Genomic DNA, 19433 nt, shown 5'->3' with positions numbered 1-19433 from the left:
GGAATCGTGGAGTTTAGTGACCGAGTTCTCTTGCGCCTTCTCCTTCCCTACCAACTCTTTCCAGAATTGGCTGCCTGAATCACTCCTTTTCTCCTTCTGTCAAACTTCCATCTGTTTCAAAACCTACTGCATATTTTATACGTCATTATTGATAGGATTAAATCTGAAGAGTGATAAAGAGCTATTTGGCAATTAAAAAGTGAGGCTTTTTTTCTCAAAATTTCATCAATATAGTGAATGTGATCTTTCTTTATATAGATTATACGGGGCCTCCTCTGGGAGCCACCAAGGTCTTCTGACCCCCTACATTCCAGAAATCAGGGGTCAGCAACTGGGTGCCCCACTTGTGAAAAGCTGCTGACCTCTGTGAGGGGGCTTCTATGGAAGCAAGTGTTAATTTTCAGAATGTGACTACCCTTGATAGCAGCAACCTCACCCCATCAGGATGTCCCTTGGAATGTTTTCCAGTCAAGGGGCCAGAAGTCATCTGTCATCACCAGTCAGCGGTGCAAGGAGTTCATTCTTGTATCTCTGCCTTTGTCTCCTGGATCTGAAACAAAACATACCACCCTGCCCTCCTCCTCTCGCGTCAGAATTTTCATGTGTTCAACATCTGTCAGGGCTTTCACCTTCAATGACATGGTCAACACACCAAGAATTATATTTAACACATGAAAAATGAACAGCAGGCCCATTTCTCCCTGCTTTGTAATTGAGAGCTATCAAATTTGCTTTTGGAGTCTGCACATGTGTGCTTTTTTGGGGGACAGTATTTATAGACACTTAAAATGATTATCCACCAAAATGATAAAAAGGTTTAATAACACACTTTAATATAATTTCTTAGGCACTTTTTTAATAAAATACAGATATATAATTATAATTATCAATGTATGTAATTTAATATAACAATAGAATGTTAGTCTTTGAAGTGACACTGTGATTAATATTTACAGGAAAATCTAAAAGAAATGGCATTTGTACAATATTGCTAAATTTTACCAAAAAAGATTAATAAAAATTCTACTCATATTGTAGCATCATTTCAAATTATCATCTGTAAGAAGAAATTGCTCTGATTACTAATATATATGAAAATAAAGCATTGCTTTTTTTGACTTCTCAAGATGGAAAAAGATTCTCCTTTAAGCATACCAAGAACTAAGACTATAAAAAGACACACTCAAAGTTTTGCCCAAATTGTTGTCAAAGCTATTAACATCATACATAAAATCTCACACAGCTCTGTCTATTGCAAACACTTCGTGCTCCTTCATGCTAATCTCAGGGGTCAACGCTAACTTGATGAACTGCTTATAGAATCCACAAGAACAACTTTCAGTATGTTTAAGTAGAGTCAGAGCCTGAAAATTCTTTTCAAACAGTATCTTCCCCTAAATATCTAACAATTGTGGTCATTTAAAGTAAAGAAGCAAGTCATGAGCGGCACCCTTTCTTCCCTAAACTAGGAACAGGTGAACACAATTGTTAAGCAGCGAAGGGAAATCACACAGCTTTTGCTTGTCGAGTATATTAAATGTAACCAGTTGACAGGAAAATGTATCATCTTATTTTCTCAGCAGAAGGGCAATATACTTCATTAGGCATGCTTAGCTATTCTGATTTACCTTATAATGTACTACTGGTCACTTGTTTTGAACTCATAAACCATATGTATATTATTTGAAGGACTTTTAAAAAGTAATGCTATTTTCATTTTCAGAGGTTAAAAATGCTGTTGAGGTTCAAAGTTTTATAGCTTCTTTATCATAATTAGTATCTTCCTCGTTAGTACTCCAAAAGGGCCTTTATAATAGTGGACTTTGGCCTTTCACTACAATCCCCACAAGACAGATTGCTGGAGATAACCCTCAGAAATTCATTGCAGCTTTAACACCATAAAGGCCTAAGACCTGTCTGCTTTGGACAAGCTCAGACAGAGGGATAAGGTTAAGGAGGGGGAAAGTTTCAATTTGTAGGAGTTACCAGCCATAAATACAGTAAGTAGCTTAGAGGGCTTTCCTTACTCATAGATCATGAGTTAGGCTTTAAGGTACAAGAAAAAAAAATCGCAATGAAAAACCAAAGTACATGAATACCTAAGGAATAGTGGGCAACATTATTTCTCTGTGTTTAACAAGATAAACATTTTTCATAGGAATCAAAGAATTTGACAGCAATTTTTTTCTTTTTCCCATTACTCATATATTCCTCCTGTGCTAGAAAATGGAATTTAAGAATGTTTATAGGATATTCTTCTGTGGCTTATTTAATGAACTAAATAAAATGACCCCAAAACCAAAGTAGTGGAAATATACATTTTCTGCCTGATGGAAACTAAAAAAAAAAAAAAAATCACATTTCCCTTCCACCTTCCTTAGGAAATAAGGAGTTACGAATGTTACAGATTTGAAATCATATTTATAGTAAATAAGAATAAACAGGAATGCAAAGTCCAATCTATATTCCAAGTACCTCAGAACCAATACTAAGACTTCAGTTGGCATTTGCGTTTTAGGTTCCCACACTGTGTTCAAGAACTACAGAAGTCACAAGGCTCTATGTTAAAGTTAGACTGGTTATAAAAGCTCAGTTACAAAGAGTTTAGGCCACTTTTCTGATAAGTTATAAGTCTTCATCTGGTTCATATCATTGTCAAGTTTCAAGTTTACTACTTTGCTTTCAAAAGAGTCTAAGAAGTTGATTAAACACACTACATGCGTGCTAATACTCTGTGGGACTGGGTGCAGGAAGGGGCGAAGAGAGGGGCTTCATGTGATCTGTAGCAGTATGCACGTAGATAGTTTACAATCTCACCATGAGAAAGTCAAAAACCGTAGTGAGCCTTCCTTTGCTATCACATATACATTTTACAAGCTACAGATAATTTCCTTCCACACTGTTTAAAAAAAAAAAAAAGACTGCAAATACACTAGACAGATTCAAATACAGTTTAACTTAAAGGCTTCGTCAGACCATATGTGCAGACACTTGAGATGATGACAGAGTTAAGCTTCCTAGGGTCCTAGAGTCAAAGAAACTCTGCTGACCCCCGCTGCTAAGCAGGTGCACTCCTTCCACAGGGGGTAACATCTGTCGATCAGTCATGGTCCCACTTGGTGAAGACCCCAAGAAACTTCCTTGGGAAGAAACAATTTTCTCAGGACTGGCAGCCAGTTTTGGGGATGTAGAGAAATTATATCCATACAAGGCACAGGGGCTGTGTAACCTGAAAGTGTTATAGGAACCCTGATGGGTCTGGTTAGTAGCAAAGGCATTGCTAGAGGGCGAGGGCATGATGTACTGAAGCTGGGGGGACATTCCGGAGATCTGCATGGACAAGCTGGACTGCGGGCAGCTGAAGGTGTCCCCATCGGTGCTACCCATAGACATGTTCACGGAGGTGCTGCTGCTCACACCCACGTAGGAGGGAGTCCTCGGCGAGGTGAACGTCTCACTGGTCTGGTTGGTGAGCCTGTTGTAGGTCTCGGCCAAGGATGTGCTATATCGGTTGAGGGTGAGGCCTGAACGGGCACAGGCAGAATAGTCAGCTGGGGCCAGACTACACAGCTGGCTGGTGTTGGGCCCCAGATGGAAGGCAGGAGAGGAACAAGAGGAGCCAGACAGCAGGTGAGGGTGGGTGGCGGGAATACCATTCCCAGTACCTTGGAGTAAGGTGGAAGAGCTGGCATTGCCTATAAAAGAGATGAAATGTAAAGAATGAGTACCCACCTATCTTTTCCTTCTAATTTTGTAACTATGTGGTAGACATGGCTTGTTACCAGGGGCAGCAGAGTACTACAAAGATGAAAAGGGGATGGTCTCAGCTTCCTTCACTGCATTCAGATCGAAATAATTTAAACATAAATCTCCATGCTTTAAGGCATATCTTTATAGGGAACTGTGTCTTTTTATATTGTTGAAAATAATGGAAAATTACCACAGAGAATTTTCAGTTTCTTCTTAGCTTTCTCAAATTTTTTTTTGCCAAACATTCATTTTATGAACAACTTCATAAAGTATGAATTTCATCTTAGTTTGCATCTTGTTCAAAGAGTAAAATCAAGGCCTTTTTAAGCCATATTTTGATTTCTTGTTCAGTAAAACTTACTTTGGATCAAATGTCTTCTCAAGAAGTAAAAGAAGTAACTCAAAAGCTGAACTGGTCAAGGGAACATTCTGCCTCAAACTTGTCTGTGGCCTTTTATAGAAATCATGTGTATCAGTTGCTGTGGTACTGCAGGTCTTGGCCATACAGTACAGTAATAGCCCAGCTCCTTAAAAATGTCATGTTAGAAAAGAGGTTGGTGAATCACATTTGAACATAAAAGCTGAGGTCTACCAGACCTATGAAACTTAGAGACAGTGGTTAACCTTGAATCTCACAAATAACAGTGATGGTGGATGACGCCCCTTATCTGGATTTCCCAGCAGACTGATCTTTGCAAATATAACAGAACTTAAAGGGAGAAGAGAATTCCAAGGGCCAGGCCTCTTTCTAGCTACAGAGTTTTATATAGCATATCAAAATAATCTAACAGCCTAGTAGAACTAATGATAATCTAATCTTTTAAATCATTTAATTATTTGTTTACTAATCACAGGATCTTACTATGCAGCTCAGACTCATATGATCCTCCTGTGTCAGTCTCCCCAGTGCTGGAATTATAGGCATGTGCCACCATGCCCAGTTTTGGGAGTCAGCACGACACACCTGGGGTTCCAGGCCAGCATGGTGTGCTGTACCAGAGATTGAACCCAGGTCCTTGCACTTGCAAGGCAGGCTCTTTGACCACCAAGCTATCGCCCCATCCCAATGGTAGTAATCTAAGCACAAACTTCTCGCTGGCAGAAGCTGGTAGGATTCTGATAAAAAGCCCGGCAGTAGGAGCAAACAGAGAATCTTACCCAGTAGGACGAGAGAGAGAGAGAGAGAGAGAGAGAGAGAGAGAGAGAGAGAGAGAGAGAGAGAGAGAGAGAGACCGACCAGAGTATGCCAGACCTCATCATAGACCCTATAGGAGGGCATTGCCACAGACAATTCTACTGAGGAAAGAAAAACAGCAAGCAAAGGTGGACTAGAACTTCTGTTTCTTATGAAGTGTGTCTGGTCTCAGAGCCACCACTTACCTCCAATCTTCTTGAGATGTAAGGGTGAGGGAAAGTTCATGAAATATATTAAAACCTAAAATGTCTAAGATTAAACCTATGAATACAACAACCATTTTTCACGACCAACTCTTATTCTATCAAGGAAAGAGAGAGAATCTGTATTAGGAGGAGGCTGGCATGGGGTTACCTTTCCTGGGATGCATAATGATTTTTGTGCATATTAATGCCTGAGTTTTTAGGCAGGAACTGACTGAGCCAGGAGAATTTGTGAGTTACCTTGCTTGGGAATCCCAGGGATATCTTCAAAGGTAAGAGTCCTTAGTGAAGGTCGCCAGAATGCATAGGACTCCACTAACGCCTCCAAACCCATTCTAAATGGAAGGACCAGGGAGAGGGTGGACAAATGAAGTCTGGTTAGGAGCAGTTAGAGCTTTCATCAGAATAAACATCTCAGAAAACACCACCAGTGTTGACAGCAATCCTCAGTTCTGGCACCCTAGAAGCTTGCTACTGGCAGGAAGAAATGGTTCAGACAGGGAAGTGCAAGGAATTCACACAAGATGCTTGTTAACATCCTGGAAACTGAAGCTGACTTGAGGGCTGAAAAGCTGTCCCATTGGGCTAAGGAGTCCGGGTGAAGAAAGTCCATCCTGGCTGCGGTGAGCCTAATGCTCTGCTGTGGTCTGGAATTAGGCCTTTTCCTGTCATAGGACTTTTGCCACAAAACCATGCCTCTGTAAAGCCTTTCCTAGAAGGCGATTCTGCTCACCGCTCACTGCCACAGCAGTCATCTCAGAGGAGAAACCATCCTAAGAAAACCAACTTCCTCTCAAAGGCCCAATATTCACTGCCGACCAGGCCAGGCTGTCGTTCTAGCAACAAGAGGGCCAGGAGGGGGCAGCACTGACCTCTCCCCTTACCTCCTGGCAGTGACCAGGAGTACAGAGGCACAGAGCTCTCACATGGCTATCAAGTTTAATTTAAAGCCTCAACATACAATCTTAATAAACATATGATTAAACAGATGAGGCAAGTTGATTACTTACATGACATGCGTATTTTACAACCAAAGCAACTACTCTAAATGTGTGCATAAGACCCTTATTGCCACAAATGATTGAGGGGCTTCCCCTTCTATGTCAAATGACTCAATCAGCTAGGTTTTTGGATTCAGGACCTTCACACAATTCTCAATTATCAAGATAGCTGGGGACTTTCGCCACTTACCCCTCAATCACCTCAGCCCTAAGCAACTTGTGAAGGTAGGCCTGTGCTTTTCACTAAACTCATCACTCTAATGTAGGAAAAGGCTGCTTCCTAGGAGTAGCAAACACTAACTCAGACACCTCTTGTGCCTGCCAGACACTCTAATAGCTTGAACTCAGTTTCTATGTCCTGTAGACCCCCTGTGTCTCCAAATCACAAACTATGAACTAAAACTGAGGGAAACCATCCCCCCAAAATCACATCGCCTATAATAATGAAGTTCTCCAAAGAGCAGAAGTGATTGGCACAAATGAAACTGTCTCATATTACTGTCCTTTTGTGCCAAGGTTTTGCACCCAGAATTTGAACATTAGAGTGTGCAGGGTGGAGCCTCCATTAACTTAGTGATTTCTGTCCGCATTTAGGAGGACATCTAGCCGTTCTTAGCAGTGGAAGAACGGTGGCACATGGCAGAGTGGGCAGTATGTATGCAGGTATATCCTCTCATGAATTTACACAGTGGTCTGACTCATCTTCCCAACTGTAGGCATTTCCAGCCCCACACAGCTACTACCATGGGGCTGCCAAAGAGAGAGGAGGACACAGAAGGGAATTGTTCTGTTTCATGGGGGTTACCTGAAGAGAAGAACAGAAACTGGCTTACAACAAAACAAATGTACTACAGAAAGGATTATTTAGTGGTAAGGATACTAGATTGGGATGAACAGAACTGAACTGTGACTATAAGGCGCTAAAACAACTGTGCAGCCTTAAGCCAATCTCTCAAACTTTCTGGACTCCAGCTTCCTACAAAGTGATGATGACACTAGGGAAACTAAGATAGCTTCAAATTCAAAATTTGTTTTATTCTAAGTGATTTTTTTCTTTCCAAATCAGACATTAAAATTGGTGGTAAAACTATAACTCAAATCCAAGACTAGATCATGTGATCACATTTTCTGTACTACTAAAGTATTGATTTCTGGGCAGGATGGTAGGTCTAGGCAGTCTCAGAGCCCTATGCTATTAGTGGGTTGAAGAAAATACTGGATCAATGAATGCTGGGTGATGTGTAGCTAATTGCTCTATGTTTACTTAGACATAGGCTAAATCTGTACCTTTCTAGAATTTTTTTAATGCAAAAGAATGTTACAATACAATTTTATTTCTAAAAACTGCTTTTTATCATCACATAGATGGGTTCTGATAATGGTAGATTTAAATAACAAAGATACCAAAATAGTTATGGAGCAGTCTTGAAGCCTACTAAGGCAAGAAACAAGCATCCACTGGACTCAGAAATGAACTAAATTAATGTGCATCACTGCATTATTTGCCTCAGCAATATAAACTTTACCACGCTTCAAATCCATAAACCAAATACATGAGAAGTTATTGAGCATCACAAATCCATAACCCTGAGCTTTAAAGACAGGCTTGAGGGGAGCATATCTACAAGGGATCTGATTGAGAACTACTGATATTTTTCCTGAGGCTGCTATTTCACACTGCAAGGTCTAGAAAGGATTTCAGATATTTTGCAGGAAACAGTTATAAAATATTTATTAGCTGAATCTGGACTTTTGTTAAAAAGCCTTCATTTTCTCCAGTAATGGAGACTTTTCTCATCTAGTTAAAGAAAAGATGAAAGGTACCTCCTGCAGGAGAGCAGCCAGGGCGATAATTTATACAAGGTGCCTTTGAACAACTTCCACATTTTATCACCGCCCTAATTTATGCTATCAAATGGCCAAGTTTATTTAGTAAAATGGTTATGTTTTTCCTGAAGTATTTAAAGAGAAGAAATTTTTGTACCTTCCTGAGTAAAACATTTTATAGGGTCAAACCTAAGGCCCAACTGAAGAATGAAACTATTTTCAGCACATAAATTCGCTCTCACATAGCAAATGTCTTACAGGAGAGCTTTTAAGGGCTGAAGCTACTGATTCCTATAAAAGACTGTGGAGCCATAAATAGCTGGAAAGGGTAATTTTTAATTCAAGAAAATTGTTTGATAAAGTTTAGACAATTATATGTCCATGTTTATTTCTTGTCTTGTTCAATTTATTTATTTCACATAAGAAAAAATAAAAATACTTTGCTTTAAAAAAAGAAGAACTAAGTTGATAAAGGAACATTTAGAACATTTTCCCTCCATTAATACATAAAAAATTATTGTGCTCCTCTATATTCCCCAAACCACTACATCCCCCACCAAGAAAAATAGCACATAAATTAGAAATGTTAAAACCAATTTTCTTTTCTTCATATTTGTGTCTTTTATATTTCAGCCAAAATGTCTAAGATCAAATTTTCTAACTAAGGTATACTGGTCTATAGGTGTTGAGCAAGAGAAAAATGGAAGACAGTGGACTGAGATGAGGGAGAACTATTTTCAAGTGGACCAAGGAACAAGAGATGAAAGAAGATAAGGGAGGAAAAGAGGAGGGGATTCAGAAATAAACAGAAGAACTAGGATGTACTATTGCACATGGACAATACATGTAATCATTGTGCCCTGAAAATGCTTCTTTCATTAAAGAAAAGATAGCTTCACCTTGAAGAGTTATCAGTGAAAAGTTTGCCTACGCTATGTGAGAACAAATTTTGTGAGCCAAAAGTTAGAACTATTTTACTAGCAAAACAGCCATATGTAGACACACTACACTCCATCTGTAGTACACTACTAATAATTGGATAAAAAATGTTAAAATGTCATTGTTTTCTATGTGCTCACTAGAACATTTAATACTTTAGGGGAGAAGGGATATAAATAATAACAGCACAATTACATGGTACATCTACATATTCCTGAGACAGACAAAAGGAAGAAACAAAATTCCTATCAAAGCTAGCACTTTCACTCCACCATACCAAGTAGCCTTGGTAGCTTCTTTTCACTAATGCTATTCATTTCTTTCCTGACCACATTTAAACAATCAAATGTGCTTTGATTATGTTGTCATATCAAGACTCCTTCCTGAAAACTTGTCATATGCACGTCTATCGCACTTGTAGAAGATTCATTCGCTGTTACTATCTGTCTGTATATTTTCAGAATGTTTTTGAATGTACTGCTTCAGAAATGAACTGACAAGTTAGAAGCAGTGAGACCTCCTGTAAGGACTTTACTGGAGCAGTGTTGTGGCCACAGTTCCTGATGTAAATCCAAAACCTGAATTTGCCCTACTGGAGTTCCTGAGTCTTGACAAATCAGTTTTCTGCTTCAAAAGAAATAAACTGAAACCAATTCAAGAGAATAGTTAAATATTATTCTGATAAAATCCAAGCCACAAGAAGTTCCCTTATAGCACTTGTCAAGGTAGAAAAAGAATCTGGGGAAAAGTTTTCTGTGATGATCTTACGTTCCAAAGCTGTGGCTCAAACTGCATTCAATTTTTAGATAATATAAAAATCTGAAAACTGAAAAATTCAGAAATCTCCAAATCAATTTAGCCAGTAGCTAATGTAACATAAAAAAAGACAACCAAGTCCATAAAAAAAATTTCAGGGCAGGAGACAACTTGTGGTGCTATCCACCAATCTTACTACAGAGTGAAGAATTTCAGAGTAAAGTCTTTTCTGTTGTTTAGGCTTTCGGATCCCTCTGCCTTCCACTGAAGGTTACTCTATTTGTATTTTAATTACATTTTGGTTGTTACACATTTAAACACTGATTGGTGTTTTATAATCTCTCACATATGAAGATGCCATCAGGTTTCTGCCAGCAACTGAGTGTATTCTGAAAAAGGGTTTCTGTCACCAACCTTGCCTCTTGGCTGAAAGAACTAAAAATCTAGATGATTATCTGGTTGCTTTTTCTCCAAAATCTCAAATGAAAGTACCTCTAAAATAATTGGAGATTTTGATTTATTACAGACAGTTTCAATCAATACTAAGTTTTCAAAGAGTATTAGAATAATTTGGGAAATAAAGTAATAAAACATTTCAGATACTTCTTTTTTAAAAACAAGATGCTTTTAAAAACACTGAAGCCAAAAGGCTTACCCAGAAAAGGCATTTGGAGAACATTAGTCTATTATTACATTCTGCTATGAACAGTTATTTTAGAAAATGTTCCACTGAACTGCAGTAGAATAGAATTATATCAATCAATTTAAAAACTCTTGGCATACATTCTAGAAGATCTGCTTTTTGATAAACGTAATAGAGTAGAATTCATTACTGTAGCTCTCCCACTTAGTACAAACACTGTAAAACACAACACAGAAAAAATAAACAAGTGTATGACTGTTGTCAGAGCCAAGACAAATTTGGAAACTAAAGAACATCAGCCCTTTTGGCAACAGGAAGTAGTTTCATATTCCAGTTGGAAATTGGAGTTAACAAGAGACCCCATCGGCCTCTCCAGAAAGAATCAATGGACAGTTGTGTCATCACTTTCGAAATTCTAAACCAATAGCAGAGGCAGCGAGGATATTTGCTTGAAATGCTGAGGCCCCTGGACACGTTGGGGCAGGGTCCTTCAAGACCGCTTCAGACACAGCATGCAGCAAACACAGAGCATCCATCTTCACCCAGGCAGCACATGCGAGAGTTCGCCTTAGGGCCACACTGTTACTCTCCAAAAACAACTTATCTCCAAGGAGCACATGTATTAGCCAACTTAAACTCTCATCAGCAGTGAGTTCCATATAGTGTCCATGAATTTAACTCTTTAGCAGGTAAGCGAAATTCACAATAAAATATCAAATACGTGTATCTCAACCAGGTTTTTCATTAGGACCTACCTGTTTCTTCCAGAGTCTCTAAAGCCTTTGGCAAATGGATTTCTGTCTATCTTAAGGCGAGTAATCTGCAGAATAGACAAAAAAGCACAGCTTATATAAAGATTAAATGCTATGTTAAAGGACAGAAATTACCACAGAGCTACAAGTACTTTAAAAATTAACTGACAGAAGACTCTGTAGGAGTTTTCTTTCCCTTTTCCACATATTTTAATATTCTAGCTACTAAAGGAAAACTTCAGAAACCATCCAGAATATTCACTTGCTATAAAAAGATACACACCTACCTTTTTTATTTTGCAGTGTACAAGAGAACCCAGCCAAGGGTGTTTACCACTGAGCTACATCTCCAGATTCTGCTATTCAGTCTCCCTGTCTCTCTTCTCAGTTGCTCTGTGGCTGTCTCTGTTCCTGTCTCTGTCTCTCTCCCTCCCGCTCCGAACTTTTCCTCCCACTCTCATGACAGGATTGCCAGACTCAAACTTCTAAATCTCTCAGTCTGCCTGAGAACTGAGATGACCGGTATGTGCCACTGTGCTGGGCTCTCCATACTGCATAAGGGTTGTATTCATTTTTAACACTCCTCGGGGAGGAAAATCTAAACGATCTGCCAATATCCATCCTACAGTAGACAATACCCTTGAAAATGAAGTTGTTCCCTGCAACTTTGGTAATGTGCTTTCATCCTGCTTCTCTTGAAAATAGAGAAGATGAAAAGCAAGTAATATCCAACAACTTCCACTTAATAGCTATCTCTACACTTAAATTTGAAACTCCTATGCAGTCTTCTCTTCTTCAAAATCAGGTAACATCTCAACTCATTTAATTTTCTGCTTTTGTATTTTTCTGACTCTCCTTTAATCTTCATGACTCTCACCTGAAAGTTTTATTCTTTCACCTTCTATCTGTGGAGGCCTAACTTTGTCACAGTACTACAGTGAGTCTGTAATATGTAACCAGATAAAACCACCTCTTGGAGGTTCTAATGGGGATAGATAGATATAATTATAATATATAACATAATATATAATATATACCTTTAATATATATAATGACTTTGCAATTTTAACTAGAGTTCCAGTTTGCTGACTCACCACTATCATCTTGCTCACTAAGACCTCAATATTTGGGTGCAGGATAGGATTTACAAATGTTTTAATCATCTGCATTTAAAAATCATCCTGAACTTGACACTAACAAACAGCTTCTCATCTGTTTCTTGCCAGAGCACTATTTTCCAGAGGAATTTACAGTCTGCTTTCTTAGAGGTACACCACGCTTCGCTTTTTAAATTTCTTGGCTTAATGACATTACAACATTAACAAATATATTTCTAATCAGACCATCTGGACTAAGGATGAAATCTGTTGGTTAACATTATGGCAAAGAAAATCTGCAGTTTCCCTCTACTGCCTGTGCACACATGTGTTCCATGTGATATCATCTTGGTATGTGGACAAAACTACATTATAAAACATATAATGAAAGGATTTGATAATTACTTCACCATGTCTGCCATTTTACCATTGAAGAAAAATTCTGCCTTTACAGATCATAATTCAGTTCTCTGTTCCTTTCAGTAGTGTTTAGGTAATACTAAATAATTCAAACACTTAAAATATTATTTCTAAGAGTATAGATTTACACAATGGTGTCTTTGTAAATGGAAATATATCACAATTACTATCACCATAATTTTTATTACTAACACTGCCACCTTTATTAAATGCAGACTAGGTATGCTATACTAAGTTTTAAGCATGCTACTCATTTAATTATCAAAGTGTATGTGTACATGTTACTCCAATTTTATGTGTTTCCTTTAACAGAAGGCTTTAAAAGTAACTTTCCTATGACAACAGTAGTAGAGATGTGTTAGAGACCTAGGCTGTAGCCCCAAATCATTGTGAATGAGGTGAGGCTGCTTATCAGCTTTCTTTAACAAATTCTTTATCATGACTGTTGGAAAATTAAAAAGTAAATGTTATTTCATTTCATCATTATCAATGTCCCTCCTAATTTTTCTACTCTCTGAACTGACTCAACAATATTCGCTAAATGGTATTAGCCTCAACATATGCCAGAAGCCCGCAGCACTATACTTAATACATCACATAGGGCAGAAGGAAGTATTAGTGAGCACAGCTAATATATGTATGTGAAAAGTAGAGACGAGGAATTAGGGTTGTTAAAATCATTCTAAAAGCCCTGCTATTTTCAACTCAGACAATAATTTCCTCTAAGGCCAATTTCATTTTCTACCTCCCATACCTTTCAAGAATATCATCTTAATTATCCTCTAGACTGTCTAAAAGTTATAGTCCACGGTCCTCCTCATGAGCTTATAGGACTGAGGGCAGCACGACTGTAGGACACAGGCCAGCTTCCACTGTGGGACTGATGTCTCCACACAAATGGGAGCACTGGGCTTCTGTGTCCAAAAGAAAAGCCCATCAGAGGCTCCTGAGAAGCTTTAACAGAGCACAAAGCACAACAAAGAAGGTAAAAAGTCTTAACTTTTTAACAGATATATGTAAAGGCTATCAGCAATGGAGGCCCAATACAATTTGGCTCATGACTAAAACCTAAGCAAAAGTGTAACACGTACCATGTCAGCCTTCACTATACACTGTCTACAATCTTAAGAAAATTGGCTAAAACTGCATTGTGTTCTATACTTATCCAACTCATGCACGCAAGGACTTAGAGAAATATATGTTTATTCATATAGAAAAATTCACTACTCAAATTATTCCCAACTCTGTGAAATAATTACTGCACAACTACTAGTATTTCAGGCTAGAAAGTCCACTCCATTCTGTACCACACCTAAAGCATGGTTTGAAACAGAAAATGCTCTTTGGAACATAAAATTGATTGTACAAGAACGATTCTGAAATAGTTCCATGGGCTAATTTTACAATCAATCTCGAGCCTTAAAGTACAATTTCCCTTTCATATTTTATACACCTGTCTCCTTTGGTCTGAAGAGGTCACTATTAGAGTACCCTTATGTGGAGAACTGTGCTTCAAAAACCATTTTCTTTTACATATTCACAAACACCCCTACACTCCTTGAATGTCATACGTGACAAACATTTTGTAATTCATGACGTGTTGATGCAGCAATAAGCATAGCTAGTTTTCTATTTAACCCTAGAAAGTCTGCAAAGGAAAATAGTTGAGAACGACACCTGCTGATTCTGATATGCTGTAACAGTTGTGAAGACAGTTTCTGGGAAGGAGAAGGCTTTCACTCCCTCCCCAGATGGGACAGGCTTGATGGGAGACAGGTCATCTCCACAGTCCTTACGGATGACGTGCACTCGTGGCTGGTATTTGTGCATGGAATGAAGAATGATCTGTTTTGAGGAAAAAACAAACATTTAATCAGGAACCTCTGCTCATTCTTGGTATGATGACTAAATAGTTGATATAGAAAATAAATTGTTGCTCCTGCAAATTAACAATTCCAAGGATGCAAAAGTCCCAATTTAATAAAATATATAAAATATATAGAGAGGGGTCTAAGAAGTTATTTGTAAAATATATATACAATATAAAAGAATATTTTTACTTGAGTGAGACCCTGGGTACACAAGAAAACCTAACATCAAGCTTTTCTACTGCTTAAATGTAATAATAAATTCATATAATTTTATTTATAACGAGCCAGATGAAACTAGAGTCTGAACCAGTAAAACTAAAAATGATATGGAAGTTATTTAAACAGCATCACACCTTCTTAAATATAAATTATCTGCATTCAAGATTCTTTTTAAGTGGAAATTATTCCATTATCACTGACTACATGTTCATTTAAGAGTGGAGGCTATTTTTAAGGAGGTGTAGGATTGGACTGTGTGTGCAGCTCTCAAAGTCTCTTCTTTGCCCAGTTCTGCTGCTCATAATAAGGTATATTAAAAGCTGAGAACACAGATGCTTTGTCAGTGTCAGCCATGTGGATGAGTCACAGCCATTGCTTGACCAATTCGCTCTCTGTGAAAGCCTGAGAGAATGTTTTCTCTCCAGGTGACTCTCCTTAGGCACACTCCACATCAACAATCCCGTTGCTCTATGACCCCATAATCTCCTTGATCAGAAAATGTGGGACACCACCGAGTTACAGGATGTTACAGTACAGGTTCTCCTATGTCCTAATTCCTCGCTGACCTTGAATGGCTAGGGCCAAAACTGCTGTACAGGGTTTCAGGGTAAATCCTGAGGGGATCTGACTGACCTTGTCAGATACAAAAGTTACTGTCAGATACAAAAGTACATCCATGCAAGAATGTACATGGAATAACGTAAGGACGATAAATCACGTCCGTGTCTATTATGAGCAGTTAGGTAAGTGAAAACCTACACCATGGAATCCAGTGATATTTAAGTGTTATTAATACTGTTTAGGAAAGTTTGAATCGTAAAGTGATAAAAACAGCACCCAAATTGTTTATGAATTTGACCCCACATTGAAAGAGTAAAAGGGTCCCACACAAAGATATGAACAGTATGATCATCTCTGGATGGTGGAATTTTAGGGGAGCTTTTGCTTCTTCTTTATGTATTTGATGCCTGCAACAGTGAGTCTCACCCAGTGGGGTTTTCTATTTTGGTCTTGAATTCTGATGTCAGGTATAAATAAATGATTTTAGTTAAAAATTGATATCTTAGGGCCGGCCAAATAGCTCAGCGTATTAAAGCGCCTGCTTAGGCAGACGCAGGGGCCGGGAGTTCTATCCCCAGGCCTGCTGTGCCCACCCTGGCCCAGGGTTGCACTGAAACACAGCAAATGAAACTGGGCATGGTGGTGCAATCCCAGCACTTGGGAAGCTGTAAACAGGCGAATCACTATGACTCTGATCTACGCAGTGAGACACGTAGGCCCTGTAGACCCCATCCTAAATACAAAAATAAATAAATAGATGAATAAATAAATAATTTTAATTAAATAAAAATTGATATATTTCCTGAGCTGTAAAATTGGAATTCAGGTTTTTGGCTGTTAGAAATTTAGGGAAGAAACATTTAAATAAAAGTCACAAGAAAACACAATGGGTGACCTGCCTCAGGTCTTCCAAGCTGTGGGCCATTTAGGGAGCCAAATGCAGAGTCCTTGGTCAGTGAAGTCATAAAGTCTTGTACCTGGAGAATGAGCTCCTGCCATAGAAGGATGCCTTTTCCTCCTGGTAGTGACTAACGCTGTGGTCAGGATTTTTTGTTTTGTTTTACTTTGCTTTTTACCCTAAAGTTTTCTTTCTATCAGCGGAAGGAAGAAATGACTGACCAGCAGCTCAATAATGCTCTGTCATCCTGCTGACCAGACAAGCTCCTGGGAAGAAGCACGGGTATGAGAAGACGCAAGGCTGGACAACGGCCTCTGCCATCGCCTCCAGCCACGTGCACGGATCTGAAACCTCGGGAAACTGTTTTTCCAGGTGTAAGACAAGGGCAGGAGTTCAATGATCCATTAGTGGCTCATGAAATCAGTTCAAAGGGCTGTAACCAGAAATTTTAAAAGTAAATGGAATTACTAAACTAAGGTAAGAAACAGAGTATGGTAATCATATAAGGACAAAAAGAAGTGCTGTGTTGCAAAACACTTCCTGTTCTCTATGTGTATGTGTACATTTAAGAGGATTTCTTGCTCTGAATAAGGTAAAACCAAAACAAATTGAAAAACATATAGCAACACTGAATGCTCACAATTCTATCACTATGCCATAAACATATGTTCAGTGCATACAGAATTGTTTCTCTTTTCTTCTATATATAATTCCTAACTGTTTTTTTCTACAAATCTTCTTTTAAAAAGATATAATGGAAGTCTAAGTTTATATCCTTAGATGCCTCAATATCTCAATAGGATAGGGTATCTTTCAGTATTTCTGTCAGAATTAAGTTAAGGGAGGGGGTTCAGAGAGATGGAAACCAGGGGTCTCTTCCCTGCCCTCCATTTAGGGGTGTGCTGCTTCCCTGATTGATATGCACTGTGCTGTGTGTTTCTAAATCTGAAAATATTGACATTAGTCCCCCAGTTTAAAAAGGAAGCAGTTGAGGTCAACAGAAATAAGACTTTTGAATCTTCACTGCTCGCTTTGGAAACGAGCTGCTTTCGCCCAGGACTCATTTTCTGCCCACCATCTTTATGGGCCTTCATTATAAATTCATGTGTATTCATTATAATTTTATTTATATTTAGCTGGGCCCAGGTAAATAGACACAATGATGGCTCTTAGCCTGCAGAGGCAGGCTAATCAATGAGCAAGCTTCAGACGATGTCTCAGTCACCAGCTGAAAGTGGGTGATATAAATTGTCCCAGCTTTTTCTTAGAGTTAATATTATAACAGCAACTCTACCTTATTACTCTTGTAAAACTGAACATAAAACAGCAAATGACAAATTTTATACTATCTGTTAATTTTAACTATTTTCCCTCTGCTTCTTTATTTCCTAATTAATTTTTCTCTTTAGGAAATTGATACACACTTGATATTCTGGGACTGGAATTGGAGGGAAACCTCTTTTTCTCTTCTCTAAGTTAAGAAACAAAATGCCAGTGGTAAGAAAACAGAACTTACAAGCTCCCACAGAAAATCAGCATAAATTTCAGAAGCAAATCCCAAGAATAAGAACAACTAAAGAAAACCTATTTACATCAACAAGTAAAAATAAGTGTGTACTAATTTCAGATTAGAATAAATAGATTTAGAATGAAAGAACACAAATTTATTTGGATTTTCTAGCAACTAACGCAGAAAAGGCTCATGTTTTTATGAAGAACCTATTCTCTCATAGAGATTTCGCTATATAGATACATACATTTTGATTTTATTTGTTCATATCATTCCACAGCTAAACAATGACTTTAGTTAGGGTATTTTGGAATAGGACACAGAAATGGCTGACATATACCTATGTCTGCATGCTAAGGAACAAAGGGCAATAGTAATTTGAAGATTATCCTGCCCAAATAACAGAATTTCAACATTGTCACAGAAACTTAGTGCATCCCAAGAAATTTTTAAGGCATACTAAGCAACTGCCAGTTGTTCTTTCTAAGATAGCACCGTTTGATTTTTAAATCAAATGAACTATTACACTTACCATAGTGAGCAGTCAATATTATTTTTCTTATTTAATAGAACCCGGCAGGACAACTACTGGTCTTATATAAAGAAACATCACGATAATAATGTTCACCTCCAAAACTCAAATAATTATCTGGTGTGCATGTTCTATGATATTTCTATTTCAACAGATTTTAATGGCATTACCCACTAGCACAGACCTATGTCCACAGACACAGCATTTTCTCTTTTAGAGTCTAATGCATGTGCTTCTAATTTAAAGACTAGATCTGAGTCAAAAGAAGCTTAGTCATTTTTATTTTGGATCTCTTGGGTGGAAAGTGATGGAGACTTGACAGATGGGCAGCTGCATCTAGTCTTACAGACCAGCTCAGTAGGGAAACTCCTTGCTGACTGGAAATTTTCCAGATGACTTAAATTTCCATGCTGGAATAAGCAGAGCAAAAGATCAGGAAGAATAGACAAGAAAAATCTAGCTGGCTGCATTTTGGTGATTTGGTGATTCAACTCACTTAGAATGGTAGAGGCCAATGCTGTAATAACAAATCACAAGCTCTATAGTAGATAACCTCAGTCTTATTTTATATGTGATGCTGTATACAAAGGATTCCTTAGAAATATATATGTTCATCAGTTCACTCGAAGTTCCTGATTTTAATACAGCCCATGAGAAAACCAAATGGTAATGACTTGCTCAAGGTCACAAATGGGTCTTACCTGTAAGCCATTTCAAATTCTTCCCACTAGGGAAACTCCTGCAACCTCCCCCGTAACATCTTGCATCCCCAACTACCTTGCTTTCAAGGAGAAACAGAGAGAATGAGGATATTGTATCCTCCAGTTCTCAACAGCTATGAGTACAAGTCCACGCCCAGGCCTCCGACTACTGTACTCCTTTCCAAGTATCCCAGCAATGGGAGCTTTAAGATGCACTGTTACCTGCCTTTTAATTTTTCAGGAAAATGGAATCCACATTGGCAAATTCCAGGTGCACAACAAACATCCACATGATGATGAGAAAGCACCCTCGCATCGGCATCTGGGTAGCCCAAGAGCCAGTCTTGGTTTGCATAAAAGCCAGAATAAAGCTAGACACAGATTCCCCAAGGATCTTTCCTACAGTCTTAATAACATTCAAAGACTAGTCAGAAAGTGGAAGACCCAATACTATTACGGACTACTGGACTCTTCTAGAATATTTTGCTGAGTTAACACACCTATAATATTCAAAAAACGGAACTAAACAAAAAAAGGGGATACAGATGAATGTCCATT

General features: G+C 38.3%; 1 protein-coding gene across 3 annotated transcripts in view; it reads right to left on the bottom strand.

Annotated features, from left to right (window-relative positions):
• Window positions 1–887: 887 nt before the first annotated feature.
• The window catches only part of Tbx18 (T-box 18), a 28755-nt gene continuing 10209 nt past the window's right edge, over window positions 888–19433 (bottom strand). The window contains exons 5-9 of one of the 3 annotated variants that reach the window (XM_023712023.1): window positions 14261–14428; window positions 11070–11134; window positions 5389–5483; window positions 3666–3695; window positions 888–3524 (exon numbers count right to left, since the gene is read on the bottom strand). In XM_023712023.1, the coding sequence (XP_023567791.1) occupies window positions 2971–3524; window positions 3666–3695; window positions 5389–5483; window positions 11070–11134; window positions 14261–14428 (912 nt within the window). In that variant the 3' untranslated portion in view covers window positions 888–2970. Of the gene's footprint in view, window positions 3696–5388; window positions 5484–11069; window positions 11135–14260; window positions 14429–19433 lie in introns of all 3 variants that reach the window. The other 2 variants (XM_004628247.3, XM_023712024.1) reach the window with 2 other exon arrangements.

The sequence above is a fragment of the Octodon degus genome, unplaced genomic scaffold, assembly GCF_000260255.1.
Source record: "Octodon degus isolate 3935 unplaced genomic scaffold, OctDeg1.0 scaffold00022, whole genome shotgun sequence".
NCBI lineage: Eukaryota > Metazoa > Chordata > Mammalia > Rodentia > Octodontidae > Octodon > Octodon degus.
Note: the sequence above shows the minus strand (reverse complement) of the source record. Positions and strands in the feature narration are given on the sequence as shown.